At 50.0% G+C, this 19,315-nt stretch overlaps 1 protein-coding gene across 2 annotated transcripts; it reads left to right on the plus strand.

Annotated features, from left to right (window-relative positions):
• Nucleotides 1–2,038: 2,038 nt before the first annotated feature.
• On the plus strand, nt 2,039–18,916 carry STAP2 (signal transducing adaptor family member 2). 2 transcript variants are annotated; one of them, XM_038771276.1, is made up of 14 exons: nt 2,039–2,185; nt 4,594–4,665; nt 5,347–5,481; nt 5,703–5,759; nt 6,031–6,131; nt 6,601–6,732; nt 6,865–6,934; nt 7,055–7,157; nt 7,441–7,524; nt 9,088–9,228; nt 12,533–12,565; nt 13,330–13,416; nt 18,282–18,374; nt 18,581–18,916. In XM_038771276.1, exons 1-14 carry the CDS (start codon nt 2,084–2,086, stop codon nt 18,637–18,639), a joined length of 1,269 nt encoding a protein of 422 aa, XP_038627204.1. In that variant the 5' UTR covers nt 2,039–2,083; the 3' UTR covers nt 18,640–18,916. The 2 variants fall into 2 exon arrangements, with proteins under 2 accessions (XP_038627204.1, XP_038627205.1); XM_038771277.1 differs by lacking the exon at nt 12,533–12,565 and having other exon boundaries at nt 2,084–2,185.
• The last annotated feature ends 399 nt before the right edge of the window (nt 18,917–19,315 follow it).

The following is a 19,315-nucleotide window of genomic DNA, read 5'->3' on the forward strand; positions in this document are numbered from 1 at the left end:
CTGTAGTCAGAGGACCCGGCTTCTAATCCCGGCTCCGTCGCATGTCTGTTGGGTGGCCTTGGTCGAGTCACTTTACTTCTCAGTGCCTCAGTTTCCTCATCTGCAAAATGGAGATTCAATACCTGTTTTCCCCCCAAATTGGGAATAATTCTAAGTAAAATGGGGATTAAAACTGCAAGCCGCACATGGGACATGGACCGTGTCCAATCTAATTAGCCAGTGCCACTCCATTGCTTAGAACAGTGCCTGACACTTAGTAAACACTTAACAAATACCATTAAAAAGAAAAAAAAGGAGGACTGTGAGCCTCAGGTGGTACAGGGGCCATGTCCAATCTGATTATTTTGTATCTACTTCAACATTTTGTTCAGTGCTTGGTACATAATAAGTGCTTAACAAATATCATTATTATCATTTCCCCATTTCCCCGTGGCTCCTGAACCCCTCTCCCCGCACTGCCTGCACTTCTGGAATTAGTGCCATAAAGGAGGGGAGTGTTATAAAGTCAGAGAGGATGTGTTGTAAACAGGGTGTAAACAGGGTGTAAATTTAGAAACCTACATACCACCAGTCTTAACTTGAAACGCCTTCAGTGGAGGGTTGCCTGTACATAGCTGTGAAACCGCAGACATCACATTCAACCTCTTGAGCAGTTCTATTCATGTCACTTTCATGCTGTAGTCAATATAATGATAACTATGGCATTCGTTAAGCGCTTGCTATGACTGACAAATCAAGTCAGACCCAGTCCCTGTCCCAAATGGAGCTCACAGTCTAAGAGGGAAGGACAACAGGTACTGAATCCCCAGTTTACAGGGACTGTCTCTATGTGTTGCCAATTTGTACTTCCCAAGCGCTTAGTACAGTGCTCTGCACATAGTAAGTGCTCAATAAATATGATTGATTGATTGATTGATTGACTTAGTACGGTGCTCTGCACACAGTAAGCGCTCAATAAATATGATTGACTGACTGACATTCTAAACTTCAGGCCCTGGGGCCATCAACCAGTTGCCTCTATGGGCCTGTGTCCATTCTGCCTAGGCCAGGGTCACTCCTGGAATGGGTTTGAACTGGGATGCTCACTAAAGCCCCTAGATGTGCTCTGTCCCAAATCCCCTGCCCGCCCCTGCTTCCTCCAGAACTACTTAGGAGAGAGTTTTGGGATTCTTCCTAGCTGGGCTTGATTAAGAGCGAGCAAAGGGCTGGAGAGAAATAGAAAGAGCTTGAAGGGGTTGGGGAGGGTGGGGAGGTGGATGTCTCTTTAGGGAATCTTCATCCTTAAGGGAATCCTGATCATGGAGGAAATGCACTGGAGAGTTCCAGCCAGAGGCCTGGCTGAGGCCAAACTGGTTCTGGGGAGATCAGGATGGAGTTGGGGTGATTCAGAAAGGGAGGAGTTTAGGCTAGATGCCTCATAATTTCTTCAGTTCTGATCCTCCCTGCCCTCTGAGGCCAGGGGACAAAAAGGACCATTTGGCAGAACAGTCCTCCAAGACCACTCTTCTCCTTCGTCGGACTGTCTCCCCCGTCTAAACTGTGAGCCCGCTGTTGGGTACGGACCGTCTCTATATGTTGCCAACTTGTACTTCCCAAGCGCTTAGTACAGTGTTCTGCACACAGTAAGCCCTCAATAAATACGATTGAATGAATGAATGAATTTCAGGGGACTTTTCTGTTAAGGTTGCCAGCAGCTGCCCAGCCAGTAATGCTCTGCAGAAGCGCAGGGAGAAAGAAGAGCATTTCTGACTCAGAGGGAGCCAGGGCAGGGATTCTTCCCCACTGTCCTGGTTTTCAGTGACACGGGAGACAGTGAGGGCAGGATAGAGAAGTCGATCTTTCCGTTCCCAGCGGAATGCAGGAGAATCAGGCTTCCCCTTTGAGCTAGTTGGGGCAGTAAGATTTCTCTCCAGTGCCCTCTGAACCTTACTGGAGAAGTCACCCAATCAGGTGCAAGGGAGGGGCAAGGTGTGGGGGGAAGGGAGAGGAAATTCCCAGAGCCTGTTTACCTGCTCTGCTTCCTGGTTGGAACCGACCGACAACAGAACAGGGCTCTTCCTCGTCTCCCCTTCCCTCCCCAGCCATGGCCTCGGCCCCGGGATACCCCAAAGGCCGCAAATCCAAATCCTCTCTCCCCTGCCATTACTATGAAGGCTACGTGGAGAAGAAGGGCCCCAAGGATCGGGTAAGCGGACACTCACCTCCTTCCTCCTCCAGTCAGACTCTTGGAGCCACCACGCTCACCCCCAAGTTAAAGAAGCCCCCGAGCGTCCCTGTTCCCACCCCGATGCTGGCGGGGGAAAAGCCAGGAGCTGTGGGGCCGGGAAAGCTGCAGAGACCTGGGGAATTGGGATGACAGAGGCTGACGGGGAAGGGCGCTGGGCAGGCCGGGAGGGGATCGGTAGCAGGATGCTTTTCATCGGACTTATCCACCAATGACCCGAGGGGCACTGGGTCTGGGGGACCATTTGTTGGAGGCGGGACGCTCTCTCGGGGCAGCCAAGGGCAAGTTGCTGAACTTAGGGACTGCCTCCAGAGGGATGGGGATCCTGCCAAAGGTAGAATCCTGGAATCCAGCAATCCAGCCCAGGCTCTATTGACTGATAAGCAAAAATCCATCAGTCAGTCAATCGTATTTATTGACTACTTACTGTGTGCAAAGCACTGTATTAAGTGCTTGGGAGAGGACACTATAACAATAGAACAGGCACATTTCCAGCCCACAGTAAGGTTACAGTCCAGAAGGGGAGACAGACATTAATATAAAAAAATTAAATTATAGATATGTACATAAGTGCTGTGGGGCTGGGAGGGGAGATGAATAAAGAGAGCAAGTCAGGGCGACGCAGAACGGAGTGGGAAAGGAGGGCTTAGTCGGGGAAGGCCTCTTGGAGGAGACGTCTTCAATTAGGCTTCGAAGCATGTTAGAGCAATTGTTCAGATATCAGGAGGGAAGGCATTCCAGATGTCTGGTTCAGGGTCTGACTCGGAGGACAGGATCATAATGACAAAGGTGGGAGATTGAGAGACATGATTTGGAACAGTGATTTTGTAGGAACTGACCCTTTCTTGATACTGGTCCTCTCAATATCAACCAGTCATATTTATTGAGTGCTTACTGTGTGCTGAGCACTGGACTAAGAGCTTGGAAGGGTAAAATACAACAGAGTTGGTAGACATGCTCCCTGCCCCCAAGGAGCTCACAGTCTAGAGGGAGAGACAGACATTAAAATAAAGTGCAGCTATGTACTTAAGTGCTGTGGGGCTGAGGGTGGGGTGAGGGTGGAACAAATTCAAGTGCAAGGGCGATGGAGAAGGGAGAGGAGTAGGGGAAATGAGGGCTTAGTGGGGGCAGGCCTAAGTTGTGCTTTTAATAAGGCTTTGAAGGTGGGTAGAGTGATCCTCTACTTGGAGGGAGTTCCAGCCCAAAAACAGGATGTGGGCAAGGGGTCAATGGTGAGGAAGATGAAAGTGAGATACAGTGAGTAGGTTGGCATTAGATGGGTAAAATGTGTGGGCTTGTTTGTTGTAGGAAATCAGAGAGCTTAAACAGGAGGAGGCAAGGTGATTGAATGTTTTAAAGAGGATGGCAAGGAGCTTCTGTTTAATGTGGAGGTGGATGGGCAACCACTGGAGGTTCTTGAGGAGTGGAGAAGACATGGACTAAAAGGTTATGTGGAAAAATGATCCGGGCAGCAGAGTGAATTATGGACTACAGTGGGAAGAGACAAGAGGCAGGGAGATCAGCATATCAGCGCCCTACCTCCTTCCCCACCCCACAGCACCTGTATATATGTTTGTACGGATTTATTACTCTATTTATTTTACTTGTACATATTTACTATTCTATTTATTTTATTTTGTTAATGATGTGCACCTAGCTTTACTTCTATTTATTCTGGTGACTTGACACCTGTCCACATGTTTTGTTTTGTTGTCTGTCTCCCCCTTCTAGACTGTGAGCCTGTTGTTGGGTAGGGACCGCCTCTATATGTTGCCAACTTGTACTTCCCAAGCGCTTAGTACAGTGCTCTGCACACAGTGAGTGCTCAATAAATACGATTGAATGAATGAATGAATATCAATACTGTCATTACTCTTGGGGCCATTGGCTTTTTTTTTTTAATGGCATTTTAATGACACTTACTATGGGCCAAACACTGTACTAAGCGGTAAGGTATATTCAAGATAATCAGATTAGACACAGTCCATGTCCCTCATGGGGCTCACAGTCTTAATCTTGTCTACCAACCTTGTAAACTGGGGCAAAGGGGCCTATCCCTTACCCTCTGCAGCCCGGGTTGTCCTGGGACTTCATGTCTTCCCTAGATTGGGCCTGGACCAGACTGGATTCCCGGTTTGCTCCGGAATGGATCTGCCAAGTGCAAGTGGCGCATAGATCAATCAATCAATCAATCATATTTATTGAGCGCTTATTGTGTGCAGAGCACTGTACTAAGTGCTTCGGAAGTTCAAGTTGGCAACATATAGAGACGGTCCCTACCCAACAGTGGGCTCACAGTCTAGAATGTGTTCAGTGTGGAGCCAGAAGACCCCAGTCTCCCTGCCTCACCTGCCTTATCCTTTCCTTAGGACTTTAAGAAGTTCTGGGCTGGGCTCCAGGGCCTCACACTGTATTTCTACAACAGCATTCGGGACCCCCAGGTAAGCAGAGGGAGAAGCCCCTTCTTCCTGAATCCATCTCAGATCGTCCCTTTCCTGGTTTGAAGACTCCAGCCCCATTCAGCCTCCCTTCCCCTGCTGGACAGGGAAGAGGCTAACGATAATTGCTAATCATAGTGATACTTGTTACGCACTTACTCTGTGCCAAGCACTGTACGAAGTACTGGGGTAGATATGAGATTACCTGGTTGGACCCAGTCCCTGTCCCACGTGATGTTCAAGGTCTAAGTAGGAGGGATAACAGGTAGCGAATCCCCATTTTACAGATGAGGAAACTGAGGCCCAGAGGAGTTAAGTGACTTGCCCAAGGTCACACAGCAGGCAAGAGGCAGAGCTGGGATTAGAACCCAGAAGCTGCTCCCTGGATGCATGGATGGAACGAGCCCTCCCACTGGCCTACCACTAGGTTCTGGGGCTTGGTCTGTCTTCCAGAGGCCCAAGCAAGGCATTCCGGGAAGTATTTTCTGTCTCTGTGCTCTAGCTGCCTGACAGTTGGGGTTCCCATCCCAGCCTCTGCCCTTCTTCTGAACTGATGGGACAGGAGGAAGAAGAGCAGGGAAGGGGACCCTTTGCTCTGGTTGACGGAAACTCGAGAGCTGTCTTCAAAGGGCCCCCCATGAGAGGGCAGGGTTGGTGCTGGGACCTCTGTACTGTCTTCCACAGTATGTGGAGAAGGTGGATTTGGAGACGTTTGTGTCGCTGACAGACGATGCCCCAAGGACCGGGCTAGGGGGCAGCCCCAGGGATGGGGGAACCTGGCTATGCCTATCGCTCCGGAACCAGGAACTCCTACTCAAGGTACAGGCTCCGGGATTTCTGTGGATTGGGTCAGCTCGTGGGGGTGGAGGAGTGCGGCGGTTGGTTTGATCTCCCCAGTAGGGGAGGTGGGGGGGGGGGGGTGTGTGTGTCTGAAGATGGGAGGGGCTCTGATGCCCTGGGCTGGGGCTTGGAGAAGGGTCAGATTGGGGCTCCAGTCCCATCCCAGTGTGGCCTGGCTAACGTGAAGCTTCTGGTTCCAGGTGGAGAGTCTGGAGGCACGGGAGATGTGGAAGGGGTTCATCCTCACGGTGGTAGAGGTGTGTCGCTTTGGTATACTGCCCTACTGTCTTGCCACAGGGGAAGTAGGAGATACTGAGGATGAGGGTGGCTGGGCCCTTTCAGAAGGGACAGACCGTGCAAGAAGAGGGGACTTGGCTGGCCCATGCCCTAGTCTTGGGGGAGGATCTGTCTGCTGTCTCCCCCAGAGTCCTCGGGGCACCACTCCCGCCAGCCAGAACAGAAGCAAGGGATGCTGGGGGCAGAGGTGAGGCCGGTGTTCTGTCTCCAGCATTGATTCTGCCTTTACAGATGAAGGTCCCTTCCAATCTGACCCTGCTCCCAGGGCACAAGTACATGATGGCGGAGGCCCTGGCCAAGGAGGAGGAACGCCGAGCCCACGAGATACCTCAGTGAGTCGACCCCGTGAAGCAGGGGTCCCAGAGCTCTCGGCCGAGGGTCCGGAGAGGGACTGGACTGTTTATATTCGTCCTGAGCTTGTCCCATGTGAGACATCTGGCTTCCGCTGATCCCAACCACTCTGCATCTCACGACTCTCCCCAGAACACGCACTTTGTTCCAACCTTGAGCACAGGCCCAAGTCAGCCCATATCCTGTTCCCACCCTCCCCAGTGACCACAGCAACATGGTCAGTAGAGCCGAGGCTGCCCGAGAAGTGTAGCGGTGGAGAAGTGTGTCGTGCGTGGATGTGTAGCTGACCAGGTGTTTGTGTGTGTGTGTGTGTGTGTGTGTGTGTGTGAGAGAGAGAGAGAGAGACAGACAGAGTGGGGGTGGAGGTGGATGAGGAGCCAGTTCTTGGTAATCTGGCTGAGAGGAAGAGGTGGGGGGAGGAAGCATCCTGATGCATCTCTTTCTCCTCAGCTGCTTCCTGAAGGTCAGCCGACTGGAGGCCCAGCTGCTCTTGGAGCGCTACCCCGAATGCGGGAATTTGCTCCTGAGGCCAGGGAGCGACAGGGCCGGCATCTCCGTCACCACCCGCCAGATGCTCAATGGGTACTTGGGAAGCGGAGGTCGGGGGGAGACCCGGGAGGCAACCTTTTCCTGGGCCTCGTGGGGCATTTCCCCATCTCGTCCCCGTCCAGGGGTGCGGGGAGCAGATGGCTCAGCCGCGGGGTTTGATTGCAGGACCGAAGTTGTGCGGCACTACAAGGTGAAACAGGAGGGGCAACTGTACATCATTGATGTGGAGGAGCCGGTGAGCACGTTGTGCCCGATGACAGAGGTCCGGGTGGGGAGGGATCAGGGCGAGGGACCCATGAAGGGTTCCCAGGAGGGAGAACCCAGGCCCTCTTCATCCCACCTTCTTGCCCTCTAGTTCTCCTGCTCGTCTCTCTGGGCTGTAGTGAACTATTTTGTCTCCAACACCAAGAAAGCGCTGGTCCCATTCCAGATGGATGAAGACTATGAGAAGGTGATAGGTGGGTTTGACCAGGGCCAGTGGTGGCTGCCAATGCACCCTGTGGTTGTATGTAGGGCAGACAGGACAGGACCTGGGGGCTTAGAAGCTTGGGTGTTAGAAACCTCCACTCAAGCTAAGGAGGTCATTTCATCCACCTCCCTTCCTTTGGGCCCACTGCCTTTGGGCCCACTCCTGCAGTTCAGGAGGACATGTGTGACGGAGCGTGGGGTCCAGCAGACACCCATCCCCATCTGGCCGCCTGATTCCCACACGCCTCTCCTAGCCTCACATCTCTGTTTCAGGGTTTGTGGAGTCCAACAAAGAGAACGGAGAGAGTAGCTGGGCCGCCTCCAAGTCCTTCCCACCTCCAGCTGCATCTAGCCCAGGTGATGTCCCCTGCCCCAGAGTTCCCTCCCCGACAGAGCTGGCCTTGCTCAGAATAAGGGCATAGAAACAAATGATAAAACTAACACAAGTAGCAATTAAACAGACGATACATAGATCACAAATGACAGACACCGAAACATACGGGAAGCAGCATGGCCCAGTGGCAAGAGCATGGGCTTGGGAGTCAGAGGTCGTGGGTTCTAATCCTGACTCCGCCACATGTCCGCTGTGTGACGTTGGGCAAGTCACTTAACTTCTCTGTGCCTCAGTTACCTCATCTGTAAAATGGGGATTAAGACTGTGAGCCCTCAGTGGGACAACCTGATCACCTTGTAACCTCCCCAGTGCTTAGAACAGTGCTTTGCACATAGTAAGCACTTAATAAATGCCATTATTATTATTATTATTATTATATGGGACAGGAACTGTGTCCAAGCTGATTTACCTTGTATCTACTCAGCGCTTAGAACAGTGCTTGGCACATAGTAAGCGCTTAACAAGTGCCATAATTATTATGATTAATTATGATGTTGCTAACTTGTACTTCCCAAGTGCTTAGTACAGTGCTCTGCACACAGGAAGCACTCAATAAATACAATTGAATGAATGAATGATTATACTGAGGCACAGACAGAGATGCACCCAGACACCGTCAGTAGGTCCAGGGGCAGCGCAAACTCTATGTGGCCCCCTCAACCTTGAGTGAGGGAAGTGCAAAGCCCCCAGGAGCTCCTGGCATGAGTAGCCAGGGGTTGGGCCCATGCACATTGGAAATTATCTCAGGGTTTTGCAAGTCTTGAGAGTCCTGGTATCTTGGAAGCCACCCGGCTGACATCCTGGGAGGAAGGGGGCCTACCCCCAAGCCAAGGAATGGACTTTCAATAAAAACTGGTCTTCTTAATAAATAATAATAATAATAAGTGTGGTATTTGGTAAGCAGTTACTATTGTCAAGAGCCATTCTAAGCACTGGGGTAGATGTAAGACAGTCAGGTAGGACACAATCCCTGTCCCACATGGGGCTCACAGTCTTAATCCCCATTATACAGATGAGGTAACTGAGGCACAGAGAAGTTAAGCAACTTGCCCAAGGTCACACAGCAGACAGGTGGTGGAGCCGGGATTAGAACCCACATCCTCTGACTCCCTGACCCATGCTCTTCGCAAGGCCCCGGGGTCCTGGGACAACTGCCCTCAAAGGAATTAATAATAATCATTGTGGAATTTAAGTGCTTACTATGTGCCAAGCACTGTACTAAGCACTGGGGTAGATACAAGTCTGCGTCGGAGGAAAAACAGATCTTGAATCTCCATTTTGCAAAAGAAGGAAATGAGGCAGAGAGAAGTGAAGTGACTTACCCAAGGTCACGCAGCAGACAAGTGACGTTGCCAGGATTAGAACCCAGATCCTCCAACTCCCAGGCCTGTGCTCTTTCCACTAGGCCACGGCACTTCTCCTGGGCAGTTTGCCGCTGTTGCCACTGCTGCTACTCCTGCTGCTGTGAGTCTCTTGAGCCATCTCCCTTCAGCCTTTGCCCTGACTGGTTCCTTCTCTCATTACAGTGCCTGGTAAACAACCCGTGAAGCCCCCCGGCCTGGACAAAAATCCCTTGAAGCCCCCCACGATAGGTCCCATGCCACCCTCTGAAGAGAACTACGTGATCCCCATCAGCGAGCCCCATACCCAATATGTCAATGAAGAGGGTAAGAAGCATATCCAGCTCCTTCTCCTCCCTGTGGGTTCCTGAAATTGTGTGTGTGTTTGGGGGGGGCGGGTAGCGATGAGGGTAACATGGCAATCAGGAAATCCTGGCTAATGTGGGTTGGAAGGCCCTCCTGGAGCAATTTAAATCAATTTCCCTGCCCAGCTGAGTTGGGCTAAGGGTGCTCAATGAAAACTAGTTCAGGATAATCAACCAGTAGGGCTGCCTTTCCCAAAGTTCACTCATTCATTCATTCAATCGTATTTATTGAGCATTTACTGTGTGCAGAGCACTGTACTAAGCACTTGGGAAGTACAAGTTAGCAACATATAGAGACGGTCCCTACCCAACAACGGGCTCACAGTCTAGAAGGGGGAGACAGACAACAAAACAAAACAAGTAGACAAGTGCCAAAGGTGCACTTGGTGCTTAATAAATGCCATCATCATTATTATTATTGGGAACATACAGTAGAAGTAAAGGACACGATATCTGCCCTCGAGGAGTTTACAGTCTAACTGTCTAATATACAAGAAGTGGAAGAATAAGGGCATAGAAACAAATGATCAAACCAACACAAGTAACAATTAAACAAACGATACATAGATCGCAAATGAACAGAGGTATACTTCACTGCTGAGAGGCTTGATAGGATGACATTACCAGAAAGGTAGAGAGCTAGTTAAGGAAGTCTTCCCAGAGGAGGACCTTGAAGGTGGAGAGGCACACGGTTTGGCCGACTAGAGAGGGGAAGGGGTTCTATGCGGGGAGAAGAATGTGCAAAATAGTTTGGAGATGGGTGAGTTGTGACCGAAGCATAGTTAGAAGCTATCTGCCTCAGCACTTGGTGCTGTGCTTGGAGCATAGAATGAAGAGGAGGAGATGGGGGATAGAGGAATCAATCAATCGTATTTATTGAGCGCTTACTGTGTGCAGAGCACTGTACTAAGCACTTGGGAAGTACAAGTCGGCAACACATAGAGACAGTCCCTACCCAACAGCAGGCTCACAGTCTAGAAGGGGGAGACAGAGAACAAAACCAAACACACTAACAAAATAAAATAAATAGAATGGATATGTACAAGATAAATAACTAAATAGAGTAATAAATATGTACAAACATATATACATATATACAGGTGCTGTGGGGAAGGGAAGGAGGTAAGATGGGGGGGATGGCGAGGGGGACCAGGGGGAGAGACCAGCTTGGTGGAGGAGCCTTGAAGCTGATGATTAGCAGAACCCGGGAGCTGTTGGAGACTTCGGAGGAGGAGAGTGACATGTTCTGAGAGACTCCAGGCCCGGTTGATGCCCGGTCCGGAGGTGATGCGGACTTGAACTAGGGTAGCGGAAGAAGCAGATGTGTGAACTAAAGAGGAAGGATGGGTAGAAATTTCCGTTTACTGCCCACATTCGGTTTAAAATGATGGCGAGCTTCTAGGACGGGGAGAATGGGGGAGGTTTGGTGCTGGAAGCAGTGTGGCTTACTCGATAGAGCACGGGCTGGGAAGTCAGAAGGACCTGGGTTCTAATGCCGGCTCTGCCACTTTTCTGCTGTGTGACCTTGGGTAAATCACTTAACTTCTCTGTGCCCCAGTTCCCTCATCTGTAAAAAGGGAATTCAATACCTGTTCTCCCCCCTATTTAGACTGAAAGTCCCATGGGGGACATGATTATCTTTTATCTCCCCCGGTGCTTAACACATAGTAAGTGCTTACAAATACTACGGTTATCCTTTCCCCGGACTGATGAACTCTCTTGCCCCCAGCTGATGGACTCTCCTCCTCCTAGCCCCTCCCACCGGTAATTCCTAGGCAAGATGACCCTGGGGTCCCCCAGATCCTTATGGTTTTCCAGAGCCTGGATATCAAGGGAGGCCTTCATCAGGTAGCTGGCAGTGTCGCTCAGTGGAAGGAGTCAGAGGACCTCAGTTCGGCCATAACGTGTTTTCACTACACGTTTTGACTGGAATGTTGGTAGAGAATTAGGGAATGTTCATCCAACAACACAAGCCTGGTTTGATACAGCATGTTGAGATGTCAAAAGCAACAGTTCGTATGCTTGCCAAGGGCATTGAAACGCCTTAGTACCACAGCGTGAGTTTTCCTTATCGCAGGGGCTTTTGCAAGAACGCAGAGAAGCAGCGGGGCCTAGTAGAAAGAGCACAGGTCTGGGAGTCAGGGGACCTGGGTTCTAATTCTGGCTCCAACACTTGTGTCTTGTGTGACCTTGGGCAAGTCACTTGACTTTTCTGTGCCACAGTTATCTCAGCTGTAAAATGGGGATTAAGACTGTGAGCTCCATGTGGAACATGGACTATGTCCAATCTGATTATCTTGTATTTACCCAGATACTCAGTATCGTGCCTGGCACAGAGTGAGCACTGAAAAAATACCATAAAAAAACAACAAAAAAACACAATCCTGCCTTACAGGACAACTGGGTGAATTGTGTGTTCCCAAGCACCTAGAAGAGTGCCTTGCATCTAGTTGGCGCTCAATCAGTATTGTATGAATGACAGACTAGACTCTAAGCTCATTGTTGGCAGGGAACATGTCAACTAACTGTTATATTGTACTATCCCAAGTGCTTAGTACAGTGCTCTGCACACAGGTAAGCGCTCAAGTTTGATTGATTGAATAATAGCAATGATGGCATTTATTAAGCACGTGCACTGGAGGGGAATACAAGGTGATCGGGTTGTCCCACGTGGAGCTCACAGTCTTAATCCCCATTTTACAGATGAGGTAACTGAGGCACAGAGAAGTTAAGTGACTTGCCCAAGGTCACACAGCATCATCATCATCATCATCAATCGTATTTATTGAGCGCTTACTATGTGCAGAGCACTGTACTAAGCGCTTGGGAAGTACAAATTGGCAACATATAGAGACAGTCCCTACCCAACAGTGGGCTCACAGTCTAAAAGGGGGAGACAGAGAACAAAACCAAACATACTAACAAAATAAAATAAATAGAATAGATATGTACAAGTAAAATAAATAAATAAATAAATAAATAGAGTAATAAATATGTACAAACAGCAGGCATGTGGCAGAGCTGGGATTAGAACCCATGACCTCTGACTCCCAAGCCTGGGTTCTTGCCGCTGAGCCATGCTGCTTCTCACTGAATGAGTGGACAAAAGTAAGCCCAGGTTATAATGGAAAGTGAGAGGTAACCTACATCTCTCCTGTTTTCTCTGTCTCTCTATATCTCTCTCTTCTTATCTCTTTCTATCCTTCTGCCTTTACCCTCCTATCCCTCATCATTTTGGGGGGCTCTACCGCTCCACCACCTCACAGAAGTTGCTGAATTCCAACGCTCGAAGCCCAGCGGTGAGTGAGAACTGGCAACTGGCCCAGGACAAAGGGGAGACACTGTGGGGCGGAGAGAATGCCTAGGGGAGGAGACACACCAAATTCTCATCTTGGCTTCTCTGGCCATTCTGGGCTTGAGAAAGTAGGGGAATGAGAGCCAGGATGCCAGTTACCTGCTCTAACTAGATGAGCGGCCTGAATGTCCAGAGTCATTCCCTTGGTGGAGAATCAGTCCAGTGGAAAAGCACAGACCTGGAATTCGAGACCTGAGTTCTAATGCCGACTCCACAACTTACCTGCTGTGGGACCTTGGGCATATCCCTTCACTTGTCTGCGCCTCAGTCTCTTCATCTGTAAAATGGGAATTCAATACCTGTTCTTTCTTCCCCTTAGGCTGTGAGCCCAGCGAGGGACAGGGACTGTGTCCAATCTGATCTGTATCTACCACAGGGCTGGACACATAGTAAGAAGCAGCATGGCCTAACAGAAAGAGCACGGGCCTGGGAGCCAGAGGACCTGGGTCCTAATTCCGGCTCTGCCGCTTGTCTGCTGTGTGACCTCGGGCAAGTCATTCAACTTCTCTGGCCTCAGTTACCTCATCTGGAAAATGGGGATTAAGACCTTGAGCTCCCTGTGGAACATGGACTGTGTCCGACCCAATTCGCTCATATCCATCCCAGCGCTTAGTCCAGTGCCTGGCACATAATAAGTGCTTAACAAACACCACTTGAAAAAGTGCTTAACAAATACTGCAATTATTGTTATTACTTTTCGTGTGACAGGGCTGCCCCTGAACCGGCCCAATGGTGTGAAAACCAAGTGGGCAGCGAAGACCCAGGAGAAGGAGCCTCCTCCCCTGACCAGAACAGGTACGGGCCTCACAGTGCCAGTGCTCAGTCAGCGCCTCCACCCTTCCACCCTCAACTTTGGGTAACATCACCCAAGCATCTACACAACCACTCAGTCCCAGATCAACCACTGCCTTCTTGAAACTTTGCTGGTCCCCAGGATTCAGCCTCCCTACACTCTAAAGCTGCCCCTAAAATATTATTCTTCACTTCATTCATTCATTCAATCGTATTTATTGAGTGCTTACTGTGTGCAGAGCACTGTACTAAGCGCTTGGGAAGTACAAGTTGGCAACATATAGAGACAGTCCCTGCCCAACAATGGGCTCACAGTCTAGAAGGGGGAGACAGACAACAAAACAAAATATATTAACAAAATAAAATAAATAGAATAGTAAATATGTACAAGTCAAATAAATAGAGTAATAAATCTGTACAAACATATATACAGGTGCTGTGGGGAGGGGAAGGAGGTAGGGCGGGGGGGGATGGGGAGGGGGAGAGGAAGGAGGGGGCTCAGTCTGGGAAGGCCTCATGGAGGAGGTGAGCTCAATTCCTCCAAGTGTCTCGTTACCCTTGTTGGAGACTGATTGTTAGGTTGGATGGACCATTGCCCCTCCAACATTCACCCATTGACTCCCAAAGATCCCTCTGATTGGGTGTGTTTCTTCTCACCCACCTGGAAGGACCTGCAATCAGTCCTGCAATTGATCTCCACCCCAGACTAAGCGGCTATTGCTCTGGACAAGCTCTCTTAAAACCTCTTAAAGCTCTCTTAAATGTTCCCTCAAATCCCTCCCTCTAATCACCACATCCATGTCCTTTCCCACCACGACTTCATACTCCCCTCCCCACCCCTCGTGTTATCCCCTCCTCCCTCCCTCCTCAGTCCCGCATCCTCAGCCAAATGCGGCCTGTGGAACCCCTGCTCCATCATGGGAAAGCTTCCCTTCATCCTTGGCCTGTTCCTAACCCAGTTACTGCTCCTCTTCGCCACTGAAACCCGGCTATCCCCAGCTGACATGGTCTCTCTAGAGGGGGCCTCATCTTCTCTCACTCCCCAAGACTCACTGAGAAATGGGGAGGAGTCAGCTTCCTTCTCGCTCCCCAACGCCACTGTCCTCCCCAAGACTTTCCCATCATTTTTGACAATACCACATCCTCCATATCTCTCATTTCAGTATCGGACAAATCTAAGCAAGAGAAGTCCAGCCTTCCCAGGCAGGAGGCTACACCATCACCACGAACATTAGCAAGGACCAATCTCATACAGGAGTAGGGACTGCTGAGGCTGAGGTCTTGGTGTGAAAATTCCATTTCTCCCCGCCCTCCCTCCGAAAAAACCTTTCCTCTGTTGGGGTGGGAAGGGTCTTGCCTCATGGTAGGCCCAGTTTCGGGCACCAGAACAATGCTAAAATAGCTCTGGAATAGAGACAAAACTGAGAGCGGGCTAGAGGTATGCACATCCCTTCTGATATTTCCATTGCTGTTTTAGAACTGCTTTATTGCCAGAGACTGGTGGTTGCTGGAAGTGGGGAGTTTAAGGACTAAAAGGGGGAGGGGATGGTGGGCCACCATAAGGGACTCACTAGCACATGCAACCTGTGGCCTATAAATACTTGATAGTTTAAAATCTTTTCCTAAATTTTAGCTATATAGCATAGTTCTGAAAATCTGAGGCTGCTTGGTAAAGCTGTAGTTTCACCCCAATGTCATATATTATCAAGAATATGTGCCGGGACTGACAGCTTGGCTCCAAGAGCGTTCTGTACATTGGATAGGAGTGGAGCCAAAGGATAAAAGCAGAAAAATGAGACCCACTGGTCACTTCAATGATGGAAAAATGGAATGAAAACCTTGATTCTCAAAAGGAAAATGAATCCATCAATTAATCAGTGGTATTTATCGAATGCTTATTTAGAGCAGAGCATTGTACTAAGTGCTTGTGAGATTACCAGCATTCAGGATTAAAATGAGTATTAATCTAAATGAATATTTTAGGTATAATAATCCAGATTACCTTGGGCCTATAGTTCCAGCAGCTGAAAGACTAGACTGAATCCAAACTAAAATCAAGTAGGTTTTTTTAAAACAATAAAAATCAAATTCACAGCACCAGGACTGTGTTTCAGATACATTACTGGGTGGGAAAAGCTGAAGAATTGTTTGGAGCATAGGAAAAAACTTCTGGAAAAAAATTGTGCCAAACACCTTGCAGTTGAGCAGTAAAAATTGGGGGTGATGAATCAGCACCTGGAAGATGAGTGCGAGGGAGATGCTGAGTGTGTTCTGGGCCAAAAATTGGATTCAGAACTTTGATAAATGCGGGGAACCAAGGGTCTCAGTTTATTCCTCACCAACCTATTCATTCATTCATTCATTCATTCAATCGTATTTATTGAGCGCTTACTGTGTGCAGAGCACTGTACTAAGCACTTGGGAAGTACAAGTTGGCAACATATAGAGACTTTCCCACCACGACTTCCCTACCCAACAACGGGCTCACAGTCTAGAAAGGGGAGACAAACAACAAAACAAAACATGTGGACAGGTGTCAAGTCATCAGAACAATTCTCACCAGGGCCAGATTTAGGGTACAGGTGAGTGGGCAACAGCTTATGCAGGGCTGGACTGAGAAGCCTTGATAGGAGATGTGAGAGCAGAGTTGCATTTGAGAAATGTAAGTTCCTTTACTTCCAACAGGCCGTTCTCCTACTTGGTTTTGAGTGGCTCCTTGACTCAGAGCCCAACTGGTGCAGGGAAAGTCAAGACTTCCAGGAGCCACACAGTCTTGACGTGGGTACTACTGGCCCCGTGGGATTTTCAGGCCGAGCCCTGGGGTTTGTAGAGAGTCGGGGCTCAGAACTATTGCTGCATCTCACCATGTGAATCCAGCCCTGCCCCTCACCAGGATCCCCGAGGAAGTGATGATCGGAGCCAGGACGCAATCTACCTGCGGGAGGAGTCAGGCCTCAGGAGCCAGGACGGGTGTGGATGGGGCAGCAGGGTCTGGGGCCAGAGTGTCTTTCAGGAGTGAAAGTTGGGGGTGGGGATTAGAGCCAAGGCCGAGGCGGCTACAGAGGAATCTAGGTCCCAGGTTTGGGTAAGGCTGGAAGCAGAGATTAGACCTAGACCTGGATCGTTCAGATGTTGAGCCGAGTCCTAGGACTCCTACAAGAATGAAAGCAGGCTCCTGGTCACCCTTAGAGGAACCAAGTTGCAGGGGGTGGAGCAAAGCCCACACCAGTAGAGAGGCCATTTGTCCGGTTTTATATTGGTGGACAGTCTGGTTCAGCTAGTCTGACCCCTGTCTCTAAACTGTAAGCTCATTGTGGTCAGGGACTGTGTCTGTTTTTTTGTTGTATTGTACTCTCCCAAGTGCTTAGTACAGTGCTCTGCACACAGTAAGCGCTCAGTAAATACGATTGACTGACTGATTCTGCCTCCTGTCCCTCCCCTATCCAGTCCATTCCTCGCTCTGCTGTCCGGATTGCTTAAAAAAAAAAAGTTCAGTCCACAACTCCCCATTCCTCAAAACCTCTGTTGTGCATCAACCTCTGCGTCTGACAGAAACTCCGTACCGTCAGCTTTAAGGCACTCAGCCAGCTTTCCCTCTCCTGTCTTACCTCACTGATTTCCTACTACGACCTGGGCCACACACTTGGCTCCTCTAACGCCAACCTACTCACTGTACCTTGATCCCATCTGTCTCACCACCGACTCTCTGCCCACCCGCTCCCTCTGTCTTGGAACTGCCCCCCCCTTCATATCCAACAGACCATCATTCTCCCCTAAAATCACATCTCTGAAGAGGTCTTCCCAGACTACTCTCTCATTTCTCCACCTTATTCACCCTCCCTTCTGCATTGCCAATGCATTTGGGTATGTGCCTCTTGAGCACTTTTATACTCCCCCTGCCCACAGCCCTTATGAACATATCCTTATACTCTGCCATTTCCCCTGTCTGTAATTTATTTTGGTGTCTGTCTTCCCCCTGAAGACTGTAAGCTCCTTGTGGGCAGGTATCATACTCTCCCAAGTGCTTAATACAGTACTAAGAGAAGTACTAAGTACTTAGAGAAGCAGCGTGGCTCAGTGGAAAAGAGCCCAGGCCTTGGAATCAGAGATCATGGGTTTAAGTCCCGGCTCTGCCAATTGCCAGCTGTGTGACTTTGGGCAAGTCACTTAACTTCTCTGTGCCTCAGTTCCCTCATCTGGAAAATGGGGATTAAGACTGTGAGCCCCACATGGGAGACAACCTGATCACCTTGTAACCTCCTCAGCACTTAGAACAATGCTTTGCACATAGTAAGTGCTTAATAAATGCCATTATTATTATTATTACTCTGCAGACAATAAGTGCTCAATAAATACCAATGATTGATTGATTGTTCTGACTCAATGTTGGGACTGCCCATGTTCTTGGGCACGAGCATATGATAATGACCTTCCAAGATCTCTGCTGGGCCCATTCTGACTGCCTTCCTGTCTGGCTAAGCTGTAGCCCACATTTTCTGTCCCAGTCAAGCCTGCTTTCTTAGGCACTTGGGCACTCTTCCCTTATCTCTGAGCCTTTGCCCAGTCTGTGGCTTATGCATGGAAGCATCTCCCTGCTCCTCTCAATCGAAGGTATTTATTGAGCGCTTACTGTGTGCACAGCATTTATCTGCCCAGTCTCTGTCCCCTCTTTTAAATCACTGCTCGTGGCCACCTTCTCCACTCATTCTTCATCCTAGAAGCCTAGTCTTCCCCTTAATGTATTCCTGGAAGTACTGCCCCCCCTCTTAGATTGCAAGCTCTCTGAAGGTAGGGCCAAGGCATGGCTCCCAACCTCCCCGTGCAGCGCTCTGGATCTGTGCTAAACCCATCACCGACTCTCTCCTCAGAGCCGAAAGGCCTCATCTCCTCTGCCACCCCGAAGAAATCTGGAATTAGCTCTTCACACCCCAAATTCCTGGCTTCCATGGGCATCTGCACCGGTAAGGAGGGGAAAGACGGATTGGCGATGCGGACAGAGGATGGTGGGGGAGGGCATCTCACATGGCAGAAAGTGGGGGTGGGGGGGGGGAGGGTCGGGCCTCTTGCTGCCCCAAAGGAGAACCCAAGGAATATGAGCTCTGCCCTCAACTTAGCCTCTCTCCTCCCTTCTGCCCCACCGCCCTCAATTCCTCTGTGGGATTGGCAGAAATGTCAGAGGAACTGGAGCGGAAGCTGCAGCTGCGCAGAGCGACCCTGGACGAGTGACCTGCACCGCTGAAGCCTGTCTCCAGCCACTGCTACAGGGAGCCTGAGGCTAAGGCCTCTTCCCCTCCCCAGTACCAGTTTGACAGGCCCCAGCAAACAAGGACCATCCTGCCCCGTTCCCCGCATCCTGAGCCCAGGGGATGCCAACTAGACCTGGAGCCCGAGTGGCTGGGACACAACCCAGGGGCCAGAGAAGGGCATGAGCCAAATCTTTGCCTTCGATCTGCACCCCTTAGCCCCCAGCACTCCCTTCGGGTATTAAAAGGGTTCATTCTCATCAGCAGTGTCATGATAGTCCCCTTCCCCGCCCTCTCAACCCATCCTGACAGCTGTTGCCCCAGCTCCCCAATGGTGGAGACCAAAGCCGACCTGGAGGAGGTTGGGGGGCTGAGGGGGGCATCTAGTCCGATCTGGACCTGTTCCCCAGGGAGGGTAGGACCCTGTTGGCCACATGCAAAGTGGGAAGGCCTGAAATTCAGGGAGAGGGGAGGGCAGAGATTGAGTGAACTCTGTGGCTCTGATTTGGCTTTGGCTTCCCCTTCTGTTTAAGGGGCAATAGCATATTAGCTCCCTTAGTTTTGTGGGATGCCAAGGAGGTTGGGTTGAAGTCGGAGGAGACTAGAAAAATCCCCGGATGGGTCACTGGGCCCTACCCTTTCTTCCCCACATCCAAAAT

Source organism: Tachyglossus aculeatus, chromosome X2 (genome assembly GCF_015852505.1).
Source record: "Tachyglossus aculeatus isolate mTacAcu1 chromosome X2, mTacAcu1.pri, whole genome shotgun sequence".
Lineage (NCBI taxonomy): Eukaryota > Metazoa > Chordata > Mammalia > Monotremata > Tachyglossidae > Tachyglossus > Tachyglossus aculeatus.